At 51.2% G+C, this 21,589-nt stretch overlaps 1 protein-coding gene across 1 annotated transcript in view; it reads left to right on the top strand.

Annotated features, from left to right (window-relative positions):
- The window catches only part of LOC311528369 (uncharacterized protein), a 231,789-nt gene extending 211,608 nt beyond the window's left edge, over positions 1-20,181 (top strand). Inside the window, exon 3 of the mRNA XM_084643339.1 lies at positions 19,635-20,181. Within this exon, the coding sequence (XP_084499465.1) occupies positions 19,635-19,921 (287 nt within the window). The 3' untranslated portion in view covers positions 19,922-20,181. The remainder of the gene's footprint in view (positions 1-19,634) is intronic.
- Positions 20,182-21,589: the final 1,408 nt, after the last annotated feature.

Raw genomic sequence — 21,589 nt, 5'->3', positions numbered from 1 at the left:
TTTGCTTCTCGTGGGCTTCTCTGGCAAGGCCTGTTCTTGCTGGCTGATGGCAGAGCATGCCTCCATGGCTGCCGGTTGGACGAACACCGTGTGCACATGGCTCTCTCTGTGCTCCCAAGAGGTGAGTCTTTGAAAAAAGGAACGAAGCCTGGAATAGAAAGACGGAGGAAATGGGTTTTTCTGTCCTACTCTAAAGGAAGGGAATTAGTCTGCCCAGGATTCCCAGATCCAAGAGAGTGGTCTTTTGAAGCCATCTGCTCCTCTAATAGTCAGGACTGGTTCATACAACAAAAGAATATAAACAACAAAAGACTGGTCACACTCGGTCTAACGAAAGGTTCATCTAGCCCTGTATCCTGTCTTCCGACAGTGGCCAGTGCCAGGTGCCCCAGAGGGAATGAACAGAGAATCATCAAGTGATCCATTCCTGTTGCTCACTCCTGGCTTCTGGCAAACAGAGGCTAGGGACACCATCCCTTCCCATCTTGGCGAACAGCGATTGATGGACCGATCCTCCATGAATTTATCTAGTTCATTTTTGAATCCTTTGTTTCTTTGAAATTTGCTGCCCCTTATTAACAAAGGCTTCAATGGGGGCACTTCGATTTGAACCAAGGACCACTTAATGTGCAGTCAAACACTCTATCACTGAGCTCTACCCCCATGACTAGACCCAGCCCCAGGTGAAGACACTTGAGACCATGGTGAAAGAGGAATTCTTCTGGGAAAGTTCCAGGGCCCATGTTATGCAGGAGGTCAGACTTGATGATCAGGCCTGGCCTTAGAGCCGTTGAAACTGAATTTATGAACCTAAAGTTGCCTTTAACGGCTAGGATGAAAATTGCTGCTCCTGTCCAAGAGGAGATGCACTGAGGTTTCCTTGGGGAGAGGCACCAGGATCCCCGTTCCACCTTTGTCACAGCCTTTCTTGGACACAGCACATTACAGCTTCTCCCCTTTTGCTCTATAACAAGAAACCTCCACGCACCAGATCTGTAATCCCGTCCTAGCCCAGTCACTGGCTCCAGTTCCTAGCCTGACTCTCACCCCATGGAGCTCACGCCCCCTCTGCCAATGGACAGACATGGAAACAGCCAAGGTCAATTTCTGTTTTCTTTGCTCATTGCCGGGGCCTAGTTGCAAAAATGCTTCATTATTAACCCCACTCCTTTGCACACAGAATGTTGGGACTCTGGGAACAGACAGGGCCAAGCCGAAAACCAAGACACCTCTGTTCCCAGAGAAGCCAGGAAAAGGAACAAAGGATTGTCACCTAGAAGGCTTGAGGGTCTGGAAGGATGGATTAGCAGCTGCAAATATGTTGACTTATTCTCAACTATTCCAAAATCTGGACTGTATTAGCAGGGGGAAAATAACCAGTAAACTTTAAGTGAAGAATTTCCCATACGATTTATAACGTCCAATCAGAACAATAGGCCACCCAAACAATGACAAAGAAATCACAGCGAGACCCATGACAAATTTAGGCTGCAGTTTATTTAAACCCCTTTTCTGGAAAGGAATTGCAGGGGGGATTTAACACGTCTGTTTTATGTAGCCCAATGGGGGAATAGTAGAATTTGTAGAGAGTTTTGAAGTCTCTCTCCATGAGATTATTTCTGAGAGAACTACCAAGATGGCAGCCAGGGGATGGGAGTGGAGCTGGGTCACTTTCAATAGCTTCAGATTTATTTCTTCTGCATATCTGAGCTCATTTATGTGTCTTTCAATCATGTAAATTCAGGCTGAAGCAGACGGAGAAGGGAGAGATGCCCACATTCAAATCAAAACGGAACGCTGAGACCTGACTGTTGCAACGCTGGCCCCCACCCGTTCCTGCAACGGGGGGGGGGGGCCAAGCTGAACCTGAGAAGAGGCAGAATTGACCAATGAACATTGCCAAAGAGCCCCAGTAACACGCCAGCAGCCCCCCATCCACCACCCCCTCCAGCCCCCTGCACCTCCCGCCCAGCGGCAGCCTCGCCCGTCAGCGCCTCCCCCTCCCTCCCCACTCCTCCCGCATGCCGCAATCGGCTGTTCTGCAGTGCGCAGGAGGCTCTGGTGGGGAAGGGGCAGGAGCGAGGGCATGGCAGGCTTGGGGGAAGGGGCAGGGGCCTTGGGGGAAGGGGTGGAGAGGTGGCAGGACCTGGGGCAGAGCAGGGGGTTGAGCAGTGAGCACCCCACAGCGTATTGGAAAGTTGGCATCTGTATCTCCAGCCTCGGAGTCAGCGCTGTGCAAGGAGCCGCGTATTAACCTCTGACGAGCCGCATGCGGCCCCGGAGCCCCAGGTCGGCCACCCCTGCCCGAGGGGAAGGAGGCACCAACCTGTCATGTGCGATCGAAGGAGCAGGAAAAGAATCTGGGAATTACCTTCTGTAAAAACTCATCTTTTGTCGAAAACCTGTGGAAAAAGCTGATGCAAGAAGTTGTTGACAGAGGGATAGTCCGCGTCTCTCAGCAGCTCCTTGGGTCACCAGCCGTTGTCAACCAAGGCAGTTGGCAGACTGAAGGCAGGGCAAGAATGCTGAGGCCGAACAGTCTTTGCTGTTGGCATCCGTGACCTCACAATCAACTTAAGCATCAACACACACAGACCCCCCCCACCCAGAGACACACGCACACACAGAAGCTGGTAACATTTACAACATGGAGAGATGCACCCAAAATCTCGAGGACTTTTGATTTGGGGGAGGGCATCATCGGCGCTGACTGCATGGGTGTCCCGAGGCTGGAGCACGCATGGGGAAAAATTAGTGGGTGCTTTGCACCCACCGGCAGCCAAGCTCTGCCATCCCCCAGAGCATCTCCCGCTGACCAACTCCTCCCCCACCCTTCCAGGGCCTTCTGCCCACCACAAAACAGCTGTTTGGCTGCATTCAGGACGCTCCCATTTGGTGGGGGAGGAGCAAAGCCATAACTCACCCAGAGATGTGATTTTATTAAATGGTTCGGAGGCTCAGAAACACGTAGAAAATGTTCCAAGGCCCTGAGCTAGTGAAAGTGCCAATCACCCAGAGAGAAGTGGGAGCGGGTCCAAGATGTAGCAAAGAGGGTTTCCTGCAGGGAGAAGGGAAGCAGGGAGATTGCAGCTCTTTGGGACAGAGACTGTCTGTTTGTTCTGTATGTATGCAGCACCTGGCACAATGGGGCCTGATACCTGAGTAGGGCCTGGACACAGTGCTAATAAAGCAAGGGCATTTGTTGAATTACTGAAGTGCCCTGAGTCCCCTGAGTGGAAAGGTGGCAGGTGAAGCAGGGGCAAACCCTAGACAGATGGGATCTGCCCAGCCTGGGGCAGCATGTGCGGGAACGGGGAGGGGAAAGGCCATTGGGAGTGTTTCCACAGAAGGCAAGAAATCAGGGCACCAGCCCTAGCATGGCTGAGTGAGGCTGTTTCCTGGGATAGATCTCCACAGACAGCATTCGTGGGCAGGCTGGGAGGGATGGCCTGGATTCACTTTGGAGTGGATCCAGTGTAAATGAGACTAGACTTGTCCCAGAAGGGCCCAGATACAACAGTGACAGACAGACACTGTGGGTGGAGCCTGTGAATAAATAAATGAGGTGCATTATAAAACAGTAGGAAAATAATCCCCCTGCTCTGTGACCCCAAGTCTGACCTTGTACCTGTCAATGGGGCATCATCACTGAACGGGGGAGCTGTTAATGAGGCCCCACAGGGATTGGCTGTAGCCCCCTCACGTCTCAACTTTTTATTTAACGATCTGGAAGGAAGTATAAAATCACTGTGGCTAACACAGCTTGGAGGAGTGGTAAATAATGCTGATGATGGGGCCGTTGTATGGAGCAGCCTGGAGAGTTTGGTAAACTGGGATTAGTAAAACAAATGCAGCCAAAAGCAAGGCCCTATAGCTGGGAATGGAGACGGGTGGCCGCACCTAGAGCCTCGGGAACGGTAGCCTGGAAAGCAGTGACTAGGAGAAGGATTTACGTGTCACAGAGGACAAAGAGCTGAACACTGACTCCCATTGCTAATGTGATCCTGGGACGTAGAAACAGGGGAGCAGCGTTGGCTTCTTTGTGTATGTGTAAGCAGTGTCAGGATGAGCTCCACCCTGACATCTGGTGGTGAGGTGTGGCAAGTTGTGGAAAAGAACTTCAGGGGCAGATCTCATTTGCATAGGCACACCCACCCCGCCTAGAATGAGACCATAGCTGCCCAAATGGTCACTTTGGCTGCTGTGGGATCCCCAGTGTCTCTGTTATTGGGGCAGGAAGAATAAATTGTTATTACCCTGATTATGGGAACTGTGCTTGGAACTGTACGTGGCCTTTTGTTACGATGGAGGGATTCACCATCATCTAAGTAGCACTCGCTAGGCAAGGGTCATGGGTTCCAAAACTGTGTGAATGGAGAGAGGCTGGGGACAAGTATTAATACTTGGTGGCATGGGCCCCTTGGTGAGGGCCTTACATGCTGATTGCACTTCCTCCTCTCTCCACTGTGGAATATCAGAGCTAATTTTGATTTTATTAGAAGTCTAGTTATAGGCTGCTGAGCTCACTTTGGGCTGACAGTGCCCCAGCACTGGGGCTCCCCTACTATAAGCTGAATTCACCTAAGAGCTGAAATCACTGAGTGTTGTGTTAAGTATTGGGGGAGCCTGAAGATATATTGTGGAGCAGTTTGCGGGAGGGCTGGTGAAGCAGTTCGACACGGAGCAGTGTGTGGATGGCAGGAGCTGCTTGTGGGCCGTGGAGCTGAGTGAAGGAGTTCGTGGGGCGGCTGGCGGAGCGGAGCGCAGCTGAGCGAAGGAGTTCGTGGGGCGGCTGGTGGAGCGGAGTGCAGCTGCGCGAAGGAGTTTTGTGGGGCGGCTGGCGGAGCGGAGCGCCGCTATGGAGCTATGGGGCGGTCAGCTTCAGATCACGTAAGGTGCCTCTTACCCCCGTCCCATTTCCACCCAGGTTGGGAGGTAAAGCTCCGCCGATAAACTTTCGAACTCTGGGGCTGCCCTGACCAGGGACAGAGACTTTTGGGGCATTGGACTTTTGGGGTTGCTGGACTCAAGAACCAAAGGGAAAAGGGCATGCCCCAATTTGCCTGGGGTGGGGTTGTTTTTGCTCATGGGTTGTGTTATGAATCCGGTTGGTGGTGTTTCCCCAACATAATGCCACATTGTTTCTCTCTGTTATTAAAAGACTTTTGCTACACTCAGACTATGTGCTTGCGAGAGGGGAAGTATTGCCTCTTGGAGGCGCCCAGCGGGGGTGGTATATATTTGTCCCAGGTCACTGGGTGGGGGCTCGAGCCGGTTTGCATTGTGTTATTGGAATGGAACCCCTAGATATTGAACCCGGCCCTTGTTGCTGCCAACTCTGACGGGCAGAAGGGTTACATATGTAATTAAATCACCTCTTCATTTCTTTAAGTAGCTGGTTGCTTGTTTGGGGGCTTTTCTGGGGGCGCGGCTTCTGCTTTGGTTTTGGTTTTGTTTAAATTTCCCGCCGGTGAGGGCGATTGCCTCCTGGTTGTGCAATCGACTCAAAAAAAAGATTTCAAGGGCTGCTGGCTAGTTCCTCTGCTCAGGAAAGTGCGGGGAGACCATGGCTGCCGAGGACCTGGCCGAGAGCTTCCAGGACAAAGTGTCTTGCTCCATCTGCCTGGAGTATTTCACAGACCCGGTGACCATTGAGTGTGGGCAGAACTTCTGCCGGGCCTGCCTCAGCCAGTGCTGGGGGGAGCCGGAGCCAAACTTCTCCTGCCCCCAGTGCAGAGAAAGCGCCCTGCAGAGAGACCTGCGTCCCCACGGGCAGCTGGGGAACCTGGCGGAGCTAGTGAAATGCCTGAGGCTGCAGGCGGGGCCAGAGCCCGAGGGGCAGAGAGTGGGTGACAGGCACCAGGAGGCTCTGAAACTCTCCTGCGAGGAGGATCAGCCCCCCCTTTGCTTGGTGTGTGACCGATCCTGGGCGCACCGCACTCGCACGGTGGTTCCCATGGAGGAGGCTGCCCAGGAGCACAGGGTCGGGAACAGTTATCTGCATGGTTGGAGTTACAGGGGCAGCTTCTCTGCAGCTACAGAGCCCCCCCGTGTGTCTGACCAGCTCTGGGTTAGAGCCAGGGAGCTGCCTAATAACGGGATTGTTGTGCAGTGGGAATTTTTCATAATAGTTTGGATGAATATTGTGTGTGCCTCAGTGTCCCCTATGTGGTGCATGTTTAACACCCACAGACCCCCGTTGTCGTCAGCTGGGATCAAAGAGGGGGACCTGTGGAGCTTAATGGACGAGCCTCTACTGCGTGAGCTAAAAGACCTGTTCTCCTCTCCAAGACTGTAGGAGGTTCACACATCTTTAGTTGGTCTAGGTGCTGCTGAAGGGGGACAGAGCGCCACACCAAGCAGGCATGGGTTACACATGGTTAAGGCTATGAGTTTTTCACAGAGGTTGCAGAAGTCACGGAATCCGTGACTTCCAGAGACCTCTGTGACTTCAGCTCGTAGCTCCAAGCGAGCCCCCACAGCTGCCCAGCCACTGTGAGCGGTGTGGGGACCCCGCAGCTGAACTCCCCGTGGACAGGTCACGGGCTTCTGTGAATTTTTCTTTATTGCCCGTGACCTGCCGTGACTTTTACTAAAAATATCCCTGACAAAATCTTAGCCTTACCCATGGTTAGGTAGGTGAGAGGAGGGCGGAAAGGTGTTACTCGTAGAGACCCAGAGATACAGGCATGAGGGACAGCTGGCTGCCTGGGGCCCCATGCCCATGGAGTGTCCCAGAAGACAATGGCCATTCCAATTGCCTGGACATTTGGCACCAAACAATAAATGACCATGGACGGCCCACCCTCCATGGGAAGCCAACCAAGTGTGCCCAGCTGGAGGACAAAGGACTAGGCTGGGGTTCTAGGTGTGGGCTGCTGGAGGCAGGAGAGCAGCTTGTGGGCTCGGGCGACAGAGGGGACAGAGGGCTCTGGGACTGACGACCTAGATGGACCTTTCCATTCTCTGTCTTCACTAAGCACTGTCTGCGTTGTGTTCCAGACATGTCAAAAAATAGGGAGAGTCAATTATTTTTTATTCAGGTCCAAATTTCTTGGTCAATGCATTGTCAAGGTACAGACTTCAGAGAAAATAATACAAAATAATAACAATCATGATCATAATAAAATAATAAAAAGATTTCAGGATCTGCTCAAAAGCATCTGGTGGTCCAGATTTGGCCCACGGTCTGCCTGTTGACTGCCCGTGTAATAACCCCCCCTGCTTTTACAGTGCTGGTTGAGAGTCACTCCAGGGTAAGGAAGTGGGGGTACATGGCTCCCTGGGGGCCTACAAGTCTCCCTTCGGTGTCCAACTCAGGTGGACTTGCTGACGTGAAGCAGGGGTGTTGAAGGCTCTGAGATTCAGAGTCAGGAGGCGGTGAAGCCAAGTGACTTTCCTCATTGGAAAAAGTGTGACCTTAAGGGGGTTGCCACACTAAAGAGCTCCTCCCAGGGACTGTTCAAGAGCACCAGACCTATGGCAGGGAAACAGCCTGGAGATGATGGTGCTGGGCCGGAGCGGGCCAGGCCCAGCAGCTCTGCCGGGGAGCTACCTTGGAGCTGAGGTCACTTTTTCAGAGGGTTGGAGAAGGGGGACCTGCTCCCACAGCCTCACTCTGCTCAGTGACGATGTTATCGCTCGGCCCAAACCAGTGACCCCAAACCAGCCCCCAGAGCCATTGTCTGTTTGCAGGAGCAAATCCCGACCCGCCTGCAGCATCTGTGGGAGGAGACAGAAGAGCTCCTGGGCCTGAAATCCGACTGGGACAAGGAGAGGGAGAGGCTCCTGGTAGGTGCCCTGCCCTGCCTGGCCGCTTTGCACAGGGGTGTCAGCAACAGCAGCAGGGGGTCTCTGCGCTGCTTGGGGTCTGGGTCATTCAGAAGGTTAAAGGGTTTCCAGGGTCGCTACAGGGAGACAGGTCAGGGCCATTTTAACCAGTGCTGGGCAGACTCTGCTCTCAGGTACCTGGTGTACATCAGGAGTGAGCCCACCGAAGTCAGTGGGGTCAGGTCAGACTCCTCTGGGACCCTGCTGTTAGTTCCCACTGGGGTCAATGGGTTTACACCAGGGTAGCTGGGAGCAGCCTCTGGCTCTGTCTCTCTAGCGCTGGGAGGGGGGGCGGAGGGAGAGGCCAGTAAAACACTGAACAGGCGCAGATGTGGCAGGGTCGGGGCGGAGCAGGGGGAGACTTTTGCTGATCCCAGGGTTCGAGTGTCAGACGTCCCAGTGATGCCATTGGGCAGTTTGGGAAGCACCATTTGCCACGGCCTGGTCTGCACTTCACTCTGGTACTGGGACAGTGGTGGGGACGGGCTGGGGGCTGGTGATTTTGGGTCACATTTTTATACTAGCAAAAGCTCTCGTGTAGCCACGGTTACTCTGGCAAAGAGATTGAATGAAACGCTCTGGGGAGCCCGGACAAGGCTTTGTACCATTTCCCAAGACACCCGCTCTCCCCGTGTCCCTGCCCTGCCCCTGCGTCTCTCTGTGCACCCCAGAGGCAGACGGAAGTGGAGCGGCCGCTGGTGGTGTCCAAGTGCGAGGGGCTGCACCAGTTTCTGGCCGAACAGGAGCGCCTCCTCCTGGCCCGGCTGGGAGAGCTGGGCGAGGAGATTGGGAGGAGGAGGGAGGACAATGCCACCCACCTGGGTGAGGAGATTTCCCGGCTCAGCGCCCTGATCACGGAGCTGGAGGGGAAGCGTCAGCAGCCGGTGCTGGAATTGCTGCAGGTGAGACAGTGTCGGATGCACCCAGAGCCCAGTGCAGGGAGGGGACGGCCCCTGAGTCACTCGGGCTGACAGGGTAACTCAGTGCAGGGCGCACGGCCCGGGGCGTCTGCAGGGCCAGGGGCCCAGGGCTGCAGAGAGACAGGAGTTTGGGCTGTCGGGGAGGTGGGGGAGGCTGGTGAAAGGCTGTTCCAGCCCTGGGCTCAGCACAGAGGACCCGGCCGTCCCGTCCCTGCGGAACATCTGGTGTGAACGGGGCTCTGCTCCCTCTAGCACAGCCCTTCAGAGTCTCCACCCCACTGGGGGAGCAGCCTGTGGGGCCGGGCTGGGGGAGCAGAGTGACCCGTCTGGGGCAGGGGGCCGGCTGGGCCATGGGCCCTGACTCTCTGCTCTGTCTCTCCTTCCCCTCTGGGGTGTCAGAAGTGCTGTGAGCAGATACACCCAGGCTCCGTCTGCCCCCACAGTCAGGGTATGTCTACACTACGGAATTAGGTCGAATTTATAGAAGCGGTGTTTTGGAAATCGGTTTTACATAGTCGAGTGTGTGCGTCCCCACAGAAAATGCTCTAAGTGCATTAAGTGCATTCACTCGGCGGAGTGCTTCCACAGGACCGAGGCAAGCGTCGACTTCCGGAGCGTTGCACTGTGGGTAGCTACCCCACAGTTCCCGCAGTCTCCGCTGCCCATTGGAATTCTGGGTTGAGATCCCAATGCCTGATGGGGCTAAAACATTGTCGCGGGTGGTTCTGGGCACATATCTTCAGGCCTCCGTTCCCTCCCTCCCTCCCTCCGTGAAAGCAAGGGCAGACAATGGTTTCGCGCCTTTTTTCCTGAGTTACCTGTGCAGACGCCATACCACGGCAAGCCTGGAGCCGCTCAGCTCACGGTCACCGTATGTCTCCTGGGTGCTGGCAGACGTGGTACTGCATTGCTACACAGCAGCAGCAACCCATTGCCTTGTGGCAGCGGACGGTGCAATAGGACTGGTAGCCGTCATCGTCATGTCCGAGGTGCTCCTGGTCGTCTGTGTGAGGTCGATCAGGAGCGCCTGGGCAGACATGGGCGCAGGGACTAAATTTGGAGTGACTTGATCCGGTCATTCTCTTTAGTCCTGCAGTCAGTCCTATAGAACCATCTTATGAGCAGGCAAGCGATACGGATTGCTAGCAGTCCTATTGCATCATCTTCTGCCGGGCAGGCAAGGGATGAGGATGGCTAGCAGTCCTATTGTACCATCTTCTGCCAAACAGCCATGAGAAGTGGATGGCATGCAGTCCTTCTGCATCATCTGCTGTCAGCCAAAGATGTAAAAGATAGATGGAGTGGATCAAAACAAGAAATAAACCAGATTTGTTTTGAACTCATTTGCTTCCCCCCCTGTCTAGGGGACTCATTCCTCTAGGTCACACTGCAGTCACTCACAGAGAAGGTGCAGCGAGGTAAATCTAGCCATGTATCAATCAGAGGCCAGACTAACCTCCTTGTTCCAATAAGAACAATAACTTAGGTGCACCATTTCTTATTGGAACCCCCCATGAAGTCCTGCCTGAAATACTCCTTCATGTAAAGCCACCCGCTTTGTTGATTTTAGCTCCCTGAAGCCAACCCTGTAAGCCGTGTCCTCAGTTGCCCCTCCCTCCGTCAGAGCAACAGCAAACAATCGTGCATCTGAGTTGAGAGTGCTGTCCAGAGCAGTCACAATGGAGCACTCTGGGATAGCTCCCGGAGGCCAATACCTCGAATTGTGTCCACAGTACCCCAAATTCAACCCGGCAAGGCCGATTTAAGCGCTGATCCACTTGTCAGGGGTGGAGTAAGGAAATCGATTTTAAGAGCCCTTTAAGTCGAAATAAAGGGCTTCATCGTGTGGACAGGTGCAGGTTTACATCGATTTAAAGCTGCTAAATTCGACCTAAAGTCCTAGTGTAGACCAGGGCTCAGAGCCCAGGCAGCAGACCCAGCATCCCGACCGTGGGACGGTCTCACCCTCTGGATCCAGCCCCCCTCCATCCCCATAGCCCTGGGGCTGCTGCCGCTGTGTCTGTGTGACCCACCCTGGGAAGGGGAGTGCCCCACAGCTCTGGGCTGGAGAACCCTCCCTGGGACCAGGCTGGCTTGGGGGATCATTAATGGGGCTGAGAGCCTGTCACCCCGAGGGCCCAGCTAGGACCTGGCCCCAGCTCTGTCATGGCCCAAAGCCTGTCCCGTGTGAGGGGGGCCCAAGGGCCTGTGGGGAAAGAGCTGAGTGTCCCAGCCCAGGCCCTCGTGGGGCAGTGTCCCGGTCCCAGAACCCCCACCCCACGGGGAGTGACCAGGCCCCTTGGAGGCTGAGAGGAGAAGCTGAGAAGAAGCTGGGCCTGGAGAATGAGCCCCTCGCTCATCCCTGGGAGAAGCCCCTCCAGGCCCTTGTAGGGAACGTGGGGCTGGGCCAGGTGTGAGGGGAGCTGGCCCTGCCTGGGCTGGGTTTTCTCTCTGGATGGAGAGAGGCCCCCAGTCTCCAGGCTGGCCCCGGCAGACCGTGCAGGCAGTAAATTCCCTGGGCAGCAGAGGTCACGGCCCCGTTAGCCCTGCCTGTGGCCCAGCTCCCACCCACTCCCCATCTGGCTCTGGGGGGCAGGAACTTAGAGCAAAGGAGGGGGAGGAATAAACACGCTCATGTCTCTGCAGGGATGAGAAGGCCATGTCTCCGCATCCGGTGCCCGAGTCCCCTGAGCTGGAAAAGAGAATCTGGGATTTCCCTCAAGAGAACAATCTCCAGGAGGCTGTGACGGGATTCCTGGGTAAGGGGCGCTGCTGGGGGTTTCTCTCATTGTATTTGAGCAGGGCAGGGGGAGGGATTTGGCCCAGCAGGTTGGGTTATTATCAGTTCCTGTGTGCCCCTATTACTCGTGGATAAGAGCTTCATTCAGAGCACTGTGACTGCCCAGCCCAGAGGGGCCCAGATCCTGGGAGAGCCCTTGGGGTCCCAGCTTCCCTGGCTGCTCAGAGCAGAGCCCAAAGGGGAAGATTTCAGGAGAGCAGATAATTCATAATCATGAATCTGTGCGCCCAGTGCTGTCTCCTGCTCTCTCCCTGGCTATCTAAGCGCAGGGGCGGGTGCTCTTGGTTATCAGGAGACGTTATCACGGATTCTCAGCCTCCCTGACTGACACCAGCTGAGCCTCAGGGCCCTAGTGTTTAAGCACTTTGGGCCACACTTTCAATGGTATTTAGGTGTCTGGTGGGAACCTCCAAAGCACCTAACTCCTATGGACTTGCCTAACCTGCTTCAGCCCTTTTGAAAATCCCATTCTCCAGGCTGTTTCCCTGCCATAGGTCTGGTGCTCTTGAACAGTCCCTGGGAGGAGCTCTTTAGTGTGGCAACCCCTTAAGGTCACATCTTGATTATCATGCACATTGTCACTTTGGATGAGCTATTACCAGCAGGATAGTGAGTTTGTGTGTGTGTGGTTTTTGGGAGGGAGTGAGGGGGTGAGAGAACCTGGCTTTGTGCAGGAAATGGCCCAACTTGATTATCATGCACATTGTGTAAAGAGTTGTCACTTTGGATGGGCTATCACCAGCAGGAGAGTGAATTTGTGTGGGGGGGGGTGGAGGGTGAGAAAACCTGGATTTGTGCTGGAAATGGCCCAACTTGATGATCACTTTAGATAAGCTATTACCAGCAGGACAGTGGGGTGGGAGGAGGTATTGTTTCATATTCTCTGTGTGTATATAAAGTCTGCTGCAGTTTCCACGGTATGCATCCGATGAAGTGAGCTGTAGCTCACGAAAGCTCATGCTCAAATAAATTGGTTAGTCTCTCAGGTGCCACAAGTCCTCCTTTTCTTTTTGCGAATACAGACTAACTCAGCTGTTACTCTGAAACCTGTCATTATGCAAGGCACTGCATTTAGCCGTATGGAGTGGAAATCTATCAACTGCATGAAAAAACTTGTACAGATACAGACAGACATCATCTTCCTTTCCAAATGCAAACAGACGGACATCGTACCAAAAGGACTGAAGGTAAAAAATCCATTACAATCTACATACCACACAGACTACGCCGACAGCTTGTGCCCCACGCTCTCAAAGAAACTGCGGAATCACCTGATCAACATCCTCTACAGCAAACAGGGAAAGATTAAGAATGAGCTCTCAAAAATGGATACTCTCATAAAAAAACAACCTTCCACACAAACTTCCTCGTGGCTGGATTTTACTAAAACTAGACAAGCCATTTACAGCGCACACTTTGCTTCTCTACAAAAGAAAAAGGACACTAAACTTTCTAAACTACTACATGCTACAAGGGGCCACAGCAATGGTTCCCTCAACCCACCTAGGAATATTGTTAATCTATCCAACTATTCTCTCAGCCCAGCAGAAGCAGCTGTCCTATCTCGGGGCCTCTCCTTCTGCCCCTCCACCCCCACGAACATGATACAGTTCTGTGGTGACCTAGAATCCTATTTTCAACGTCTCCGACTCAAGGAATATTTCCAAAATACCTCTGAACAACATACTAATCCACAGAGGTCTCCCTACCAACACTACAGAAAGAGGGATTCTAGGTGGACTCCTCCTGAAAGTCGAAACAGCAGACTGGACTTCTACATAGAGTGCTTCCGCCGACGTGCACAGGCTGAAATTGTGGAAAAGCAGCATCACTTGCCCCATAACCTCAGCCATGCGGAACGCAATGCCATCCACAGCCTCAGAAACAACTCTGACATCATAATCAAAAAGGCTGACAAAGGAGGTGCTGTTGTCATCATGAATAGGTCGGAATATGAACAAGAGGCTGCTCGGCAGCTCTCCAACACGAGTTTCTACAAGCCATTACCCTATGATCCCACTGAGAGTTACCAAAAGCAACTACAGCATTTGCTCAAGAAACTTCCTGAAAAAGCACAAGATCAAATCCGCACAGACACACCCCTGGAACCCCGACCTGGGATATTCTATCTACTACCCAAGATCCATAAACCTGGAAATCCTGGGCGCCCCATCATCTCAGGCATTGGCACCCTGACAGCAGGATTGTCTGGCTATGTAGACTCCCTCCTCAGGCCCTACGCTACCAGCACTCCCAGCTACCTTCGAGACACCACTGACTTCCTGAGGAAACTACAATCCATCGGTGATCTTCCTGAAAAAAACCATCCTGGCCACTATGGATGTAGAAGCCCTCGACACCAACATTCCACACAAAGATGGACTACAAGCCGTCAAGAACACTATCCCCGATAATGTCACGGCAAACCTGGTGGCTGAACTTTGTGACTTTGTCCTTAACCATAACTATTTTACATTTGGGGACAATGTATACCTTCAGATCAGCGGCACTGCTATGGGTACCCGCATGGCCCCACAGTATGCCAACATTTTTATGGCTGATTTAGAACAACGCTTCCTCAGCTCTCGTCCCCTAAAGCCCCTACTCTACTTGTGCTATATTGATGACATCTTCATCATCTGGACCCATGGAAAAGAAGCCCTTGAGGAATTCCACCATGATTTCAACAATTTCCATCCCACCATCAACCTCAGCCTGGTCCAGTCCACACAAGAGATCCACTTCCTGGACACGACAGTGCTCATAAACAATGGTCACATAAACACCACCCTATACCGGAAACCTACTGACCGCTATTCCTACCTGCATGCCTCCAGCTTTCACCCTGACCACACCACACGATCCATCGTCTACAGCCAAGCTCTGCGATACAACCGCATTTGCTCCAACCCCTCAGACAGAGACAAACACCTACAAGATCTCTGTCAAGCTTTCTTACAACTACAATACCCACCTGCGGAAGTAAAGAAACAGATTGATAGAGCCAGAAGAGTTCCCAGAAGTTACCTACTACAGGACAGGCCTAACAAAGAAAATAACAGAACGCCACTAGCCGTCACCTTCAGCCCCCAACTAAAACCCCTCCAACGCATTATTAAGGATCTACAACCTATCCTGAAGGCTGACCCAACACTCTCACAAATCTTGGGAGACAGGCCAGTCCTTGCCTACAGACAGCCCCCCAACCTGAAGCAAATACTCACCAACAACCACATACCACACAACAGAACCACTAACCCAGGAACCTATCCTTGCAACAAAGCCCGTTGCCAACTGTGCCCACATATCTATTCAGGGGACACCATCACAGGGCCTAATAACATCAGCCACACTATCAGAGGCTCGTTCACCTGCACATCCGCCAATGTGATATATGCCATCATGTGCCAGCAATGCCCCTCTGCCATGTACATTGGTCAAACTGGACAGCCTCTACGTAAAAGAATAAATGGACACAAATCAGATGTCAAGAATTATAACATTCATAAACCAGTCGGAGAACACTTCAATCTCTCTGGTCACGCAATCACAGACATGAAGGTCGCTATCTTAAAACAAAAAAACTTCAAATCCAGACTCCAGCGAGAAACTGCTGAATTGGAATTCATTTGCAAATTGGATACTATTAATTTAGGCTTAAATAGAGACTGGGAGTGGCTAAGTCATTATGCAAGGTAGCCTATTTCCCCTTGTTTTTTCCTACCCACCCCCCTCCAGATGTTCTGGTTTAACTTGGATTTAAACTTGGAGAGTGGTCAGTTTGGATGAGCTATTACCAGCAGGAGAGTGAGTTTGTGTGTGAATGGGGGTGGGGGGATGTGAGAAAACCTGAATTTGTGCAGGAAATGGCCCAACTTGATTGTCATGCACATTGTGTAAAGAGTTGTCACTTTGGATGGGCGATCACCAGCAGGAGAGTGAATTTGTGGGGGGTGGAGGGTGAGAGAACCTGGATTTGTGCTGGAAATGGCCCAACTTGATGATCACTTTAGATAAGCTATTACCAGCAGGACAGTGGGGTGGGAGGAGGTATTGTTTCATATTCTCTGTGTGTATATAAAGTCTGCTGCAGTTTCCACGGTATGCATCCGATGAAGTGAGCTGTAGCTCACGAAAGCTCATGCTCAAATAAATGGGTGAGTCTCTAAGGTGCCACAAGTCCTCCTTTTCTTTTTCCAAGGAGGAAAGTCACCTGGCGTCACCGCCTCCTGACTCTGAGTCTCAGAGCCTTCAGCACCCCTGCTTCACGTCAGCAAGTCCACCTGAGCTGGACACCCAAGGGCGACTTGTCGGCCCCCAGGGAGCCATGTCCCCCCACTCCCTTCCCCCAAGTGGCTCCCCACCAGCACTGTGAAAGCCGGGGGGTTGTTACAGGGCAGCCAACAGGCAGACGCGGGCCAAAGCAGGGCCCCCCGCTGCTTTCCAGCAGACCCTGAAATCTTTTGATTGTTTCATGACGAGCAGGATCGTTCCTAGGCTACGGCGGCCCGTGAGGCCCGGATCCAGGGGGTTCAGCCGGCGTGCGCGGGAGCGGGGGGAGGAGCCCGGTCGGGCCTGGGAGCGCCGCCCCTCCGCCACGTAGCCGCGCGCCGGCCGCGAGAGGGGGCCGGGGTCGAGGCCGCCCTGATCCGGCGGCGGGAGCGGGGCCAGCCACGGGGGGGGGGCCGCAGCATAAAACCTGCGGCTTTGAATTCCCGACCCCCCCACACCCAGAGACCCACAGAGAGACCCCCCACACCCCTGACACACAGAGACCGAGACCCCCCCACACAGAGACTCTGAGACAGAGACCTCCCCCACACCCCCCCACACAGACCCAGAGACACCCCCCCACACAGAGACCCAGAGACAGAGACCCCCCACACACAGACCCAGAGACCCCCCCACACCCAGAGACCCACAGAGAGACCCCCCCCACACCCCCGACACACAGACCCAGAGACCGAGACCCCCCCACACACAGAGACCCTGAGACAGAGACCCCACACACACATCCCCCCCCACAGACCCAGAGACACCCCCCCACACACACAGACCCAGAGACAGAGACACCCCCACACACACACAGAGACCCAGAGACCCCCCACACACAGAGACCCAGAGACAGAGACCCCCCCACACCCCCCCACACAGACCCAGAGACAGAGACACCCCCACACACACCCCCACACAGACCCAGAGACACCCCCCACACACACAGACCCAGAGACAGAGACACCCCCCCCACACACACAGAGACCCAGAGACCCCCCACACAAAGAGACCCAGAGACAGAGACCCCCCCACACCCCCCCCACACAGACCCAGAGACAGAGACACCCCCACACACACCCCCACACAAACCCAGAGACACCCCCCACACACACAGACCCAGAGACAGAGACACCCCCCCACACACACAGAGACCCAGAGACCCCCCACACAAAGAGACCCAGAGACAGAGACCCCCCCACACACACCCCCCACACAGAGACAGAGACACCCCCACACACACCCCCACACAGACCCAGAGACCCCCCCACACCCCCCACACCCAGAGACCCAGAGAGAGAGATCCCCCCCACACACAGAGACACAGACCCAGAGACCCCCCCCACACACAAACCCAGAGACAGAGACACCCCCCTACACACACAGAGACCCACACACAGAGACCCCCCCACACACACAGAGACCCCACACACACACAGAGACCCGCACACATGTCCTGTGAACCGGGAGTTCTCGGCTATTTCTTAAACCGCGGGCAATTAGCAGCAAGATTTGAGGAGTCCCTGAACTAGTTAATATCCAAGAATAACAATTACTGCAACCCAATCAAGTAATTTTCATACTGTGTGTACATATAGACACACACACACACATATATTGGGGCTGTCAAGCGATTAAAAAAAATCACGATTAACTGTGCGGTTGTACAACAATAGAATACCATTTACTTTAAATATTTGGCATGCTTACATTTTCAAATATATTAATTTTAATTACAACACAATACGAAGTGTACAGTCCTCAATTTATATTTATTTTTGATTACAAATATTTGCTCTGTAAAAAACAAAAAAATTGTAAAGATTCTTAAACCTTGGGCCGAGCGCTGTTGCTGTTTTGAGAAATCTCACATTGGTACCTTCTTTGCGTTTTGTCAAATCTGCTGTGAAAGTGTTCTTAAAACGAATATGTGCTGGGTCATCTTCCAAGACTGCGGTAACATGAAACATATGCAGAATGCAGGTAAAATAGAGCAGGAGACCTACAATTCTCCCCCCAAGGAGTACAGTCACAAATTTAATTGATGTCTTATTTTTTTAACGAGCATCATCAGCATGGAAATATGTCCTCTGGAATGGTGGCAGAAGCATGAAGGGGCATACGAATGTTTAGCATATCTGGCATATCTTGCAACGCCGGCTACAAAAGTGCCATGGGAACGCCTGTTCTCACTTTCAGGTGACATTGTAAATAAGAAGCAGGCAACAGTATCTCCTGTCAGTTGTAAACACACTTTTGTCTTAGCGATTGGCAGAATAAGAAGTAGGACTGAGTGGACTTGTAGGCGCTAAAGTTTTAAACTGTTTTGTTTTTGAGTGCAGTGATGCAATCAGAAAAAACCCAGCTGCATTTGTTACACTTTCACAATAAAGACTTTGCACTTCAGTACTTGTGTGAGGTGAATTGAAAAATACTATTTTTTTTGTTTTATCATTTTTACAGAGCATATATTTGTAATAAAAAAATAATAATATAAAGTGAGCACTCTGCACTTTGTGTTCTGTGTTGTAATTGAAATCAGTATTGAAAATGGATCAAAAATATATAATAAATTGCAACTGGTATTCTATTGTTATAAGCGTGATTAATCGCGATTGATTTTTTTGAGTTAATCGTGTGAGATAACTGTGATTGACAGCCTTAACGTACATATATAAAATAATACCAAATCCTCCGAACACCAATATAATGGGGAAACTAATTCTTACCTTAAAATGACAAGTGATTTTATGTACTCATGTGGCACTTGTTGGCATTGCCCTAGCAACAAAGCTATTGAAACAGAAAAGCAGGCAGGGTGCGGCAGTGAGGCTGATGCCTAGCAGGGCTACCAGGGGGGAAAAAAAATCTTTTCATTTTGCCTGTGCTCCTAAGAGGTTGAAAGTTACCTAAACCCCAAAGCATAAAAGTGGGAGTGGGGGCAGGTGCTTTGAAACTTCCATTCCCAGGATCGCCATGGCACATGGGTCATGAGAGACAGAGTCTACAGGCGCCAGGGCAGGGCTTGCAACTAAACTCCCATGTTTCCCTCAGGATTTTCAAACTACACTGGACCCTCACTAGAATGTGGGATTTGGGATCCATGCCAAATCCCGCATTCTAGCGCGTACTGCATTACAGCGGGGACCACGTTACAATGACAGTTAATGACGGTGACTAAATTTGGGATCCGCAACCACGTTCTATCAGAATTTGTGTTATATAGACGCGTGTTCTAGGGAGGGTCCGGTGTATAACTTTCAGGTTCTCGTCTCTGTCAACTCAGGCTATGTCTACCCTATAGCACTTACAGCGGCACAGCTGCAGTGGGCTAGCCCCTTGTTCTGTGTTTGGCAGTGGCGGGGATTCCTTCATGGTCTTTTTCCTCTTTTAGGTGCTTTCAAGGGTCATCATGGTGCACCTTGGTAAGTGCAGACAGGGCTTGTTAAGGGTTGCGTGCACACCATGTTGTACTGACAGACCCCAGTTTCTGCATCCCTCTAAATCAATCACAGTTAGTGGAGAATGTGCAGCCTTCACCGCTGAACTCTCTTAAGGGTTGGTAGAGCAAATCTGTCATCTTTATTGTAAATAAATTGCTTTAAGACCTCAATGTCCTGGCAAGGTACAGACTTCGATTCCATCATGAAGAATAATCTATTGTTGCTGCGTAAGGGAAGGTTACAGCAGTTTTCTTGATTTTTAAATGAAACCAAGCTTTTCTCTAAGGCCTTTGGAATTTTTTGGCTCGATGTCTATACGCATCTGTTTATAATCAAATCTATTGTGACACCTGTTGATCTTCCCTTCAGCTCATCTCCTTATGAAGCATTATCATGGAGGACACGTAGCTATCCGATTGGCTCTTGGTGGTTGTGCCAACAGACCCTTCTTCCGTATAGTGGCCGCATATAACAAGCGAGCACGGGACAGCAAGTATTTGGAGCAAGTGGGCTGCTATGACCCACTCCCAAATAGCCACAATGAAAAGCTTGTTGGCTTGAACATCGAGAGAATCAAACACTGGATTGGTTGTGGAGCACATGTCACAAAACCGGTTGAAAAACTTCTAGGTAACTCAGTGTGTTTTCCAATCTGAACTATTTGCTTATGTCTCTTAAAAGACAATAGGTTTTCCTTGGTGATCCTCCGCATACTTGGAGTACCAAAGACTCTTTCTTCATTTCTTTGCATGAATCCTTGAGAATATGTATATATGCAGTCACCCTTCTTTTGGCCACAGGAAATGGGATGTTTCAGAGTAGCAGCCTTGTTAGTCTGTATCCGGAAAAAGAACGGGAGGACTTGCGGCACCTTAGAGACTAACAAATTCATTTGAGCATAAGCTTTCGTGGGCTACAGCTCACTTCATCAGATGAATAGAGTGGAACATATAGTAAGAAGATCTATCTACACATACAGAGAATCATGAAAAGGTGGGAGTTGCCATACAAACTGTAAGAGGCTAATTAAGATGAGCTATAATTTGTTAGTCTCTAAGGTGTCACAAGTACTCCTGTTCTTTTTGAGGAAATGGGAACGGGTCTCATTTATGGAGAGGCTGAGCTGGCCGAGACAGCAGTAAAAGGCACTTCAAGCCACTAGAGGGTTAGTGAGACAGACAATTACTCTCACTTCTTAAAAGTCTCATTAACTATTGGAACAGTTGACCGAGGGTTGTTGTGAATTCTCCATCACTGACAATTTAACTTGAGATTGCATGTTTTTCTGAAATATATATGCTAAGAATTATTTTGGGGAAGTTCTATAACATGTGTTATATAGGATGTCAGACGAGATAATCACAGCGCTCCCTTTTAGCCTTTGAATCTGTGCGTCTAGAACAGTCATATTGCAACTCCAGCTATAAATATCAATAATCTTTCTTTCAGGTCTTTCTGGATTTTTCCCATTGCATCCTATGACAATCACAAATGCAGAAAGATTAAGGAAGCGAAGAGCCTTGAAAGCCATAACAGCTTCTGAGGAAGAAACTCCAGGTGACTGATAACATCTAACTGAACTGAATTACTCAAAAGATTACTGTACAGACAATGATCAGAACAGTGTGCCAACTAAAAAGGACAATATATTTACTACAGGCAAAGAAATGATAGTGGATGTCAATTATTTCATAAGAACATTAAAGTATTTTGAAGCTTTAGGAGTCCTCAGACAAGGATTCTGATTGTCCTCATTTGTTAATTACTTCTTATTTTTCACAAATTATTAATCTTTCATGTTTGTCAAACTGCAATTACTTAGGCCCAGATCCACCAAGGTAAAATTTAGGCTCCTAAATTCCACTGAAATCCAATGGAATCCAAGAACCAAAATACCTTTGTGCATCTGGGCCTTCCAGATTACAGCATTCATACAAACTGAATACAAACTCCCGTTTTCTAAATAGCTCTATTGTGGAGGTAGAGAGAACGTTACTGACCGTCGTAAGAGTCTAATGTATAGGAAGTTGTGCTGGATCAATGAACAGGTGAGGATGCACCTGGAGGCTTCCTTCTAAATGTCACCTTACCATTACTTAAGACAAGCCACAGTTGGTTTTTAATTTTACAGTGAACTATTTCAAGATTTTTGTTAGAGGAGGGACACTCAGACCTGGCCACTGTTGCTTCTTTATTTTCACCCAGTGAAGCTGCAAATAGTGTAAGCGGCAGAAAATCCTTTTTTCGGTGCAGGGGTGCAGCACAGAATGTGACACGAATTACTTAACCACACTACTGTTCTTCCAGAAGGTATCCCACAGAAC

Source organism: Lepidochelys olivacea, assembly GCF_965140295.1.
Source record: "Lepidochelys olivacea isolate rLepOli2 genome assembly, chromosome: 11".
NCBI lineage: Eukaryota > Metazoa > Chordata > Testudines > Cheloniidae > Lepidochelys > Lepidochelys olivacea.
Note: the sequence above shows the minus strand (reverse complement) of the source record. Positions and strands in the feature narration are given on the sequence as shown.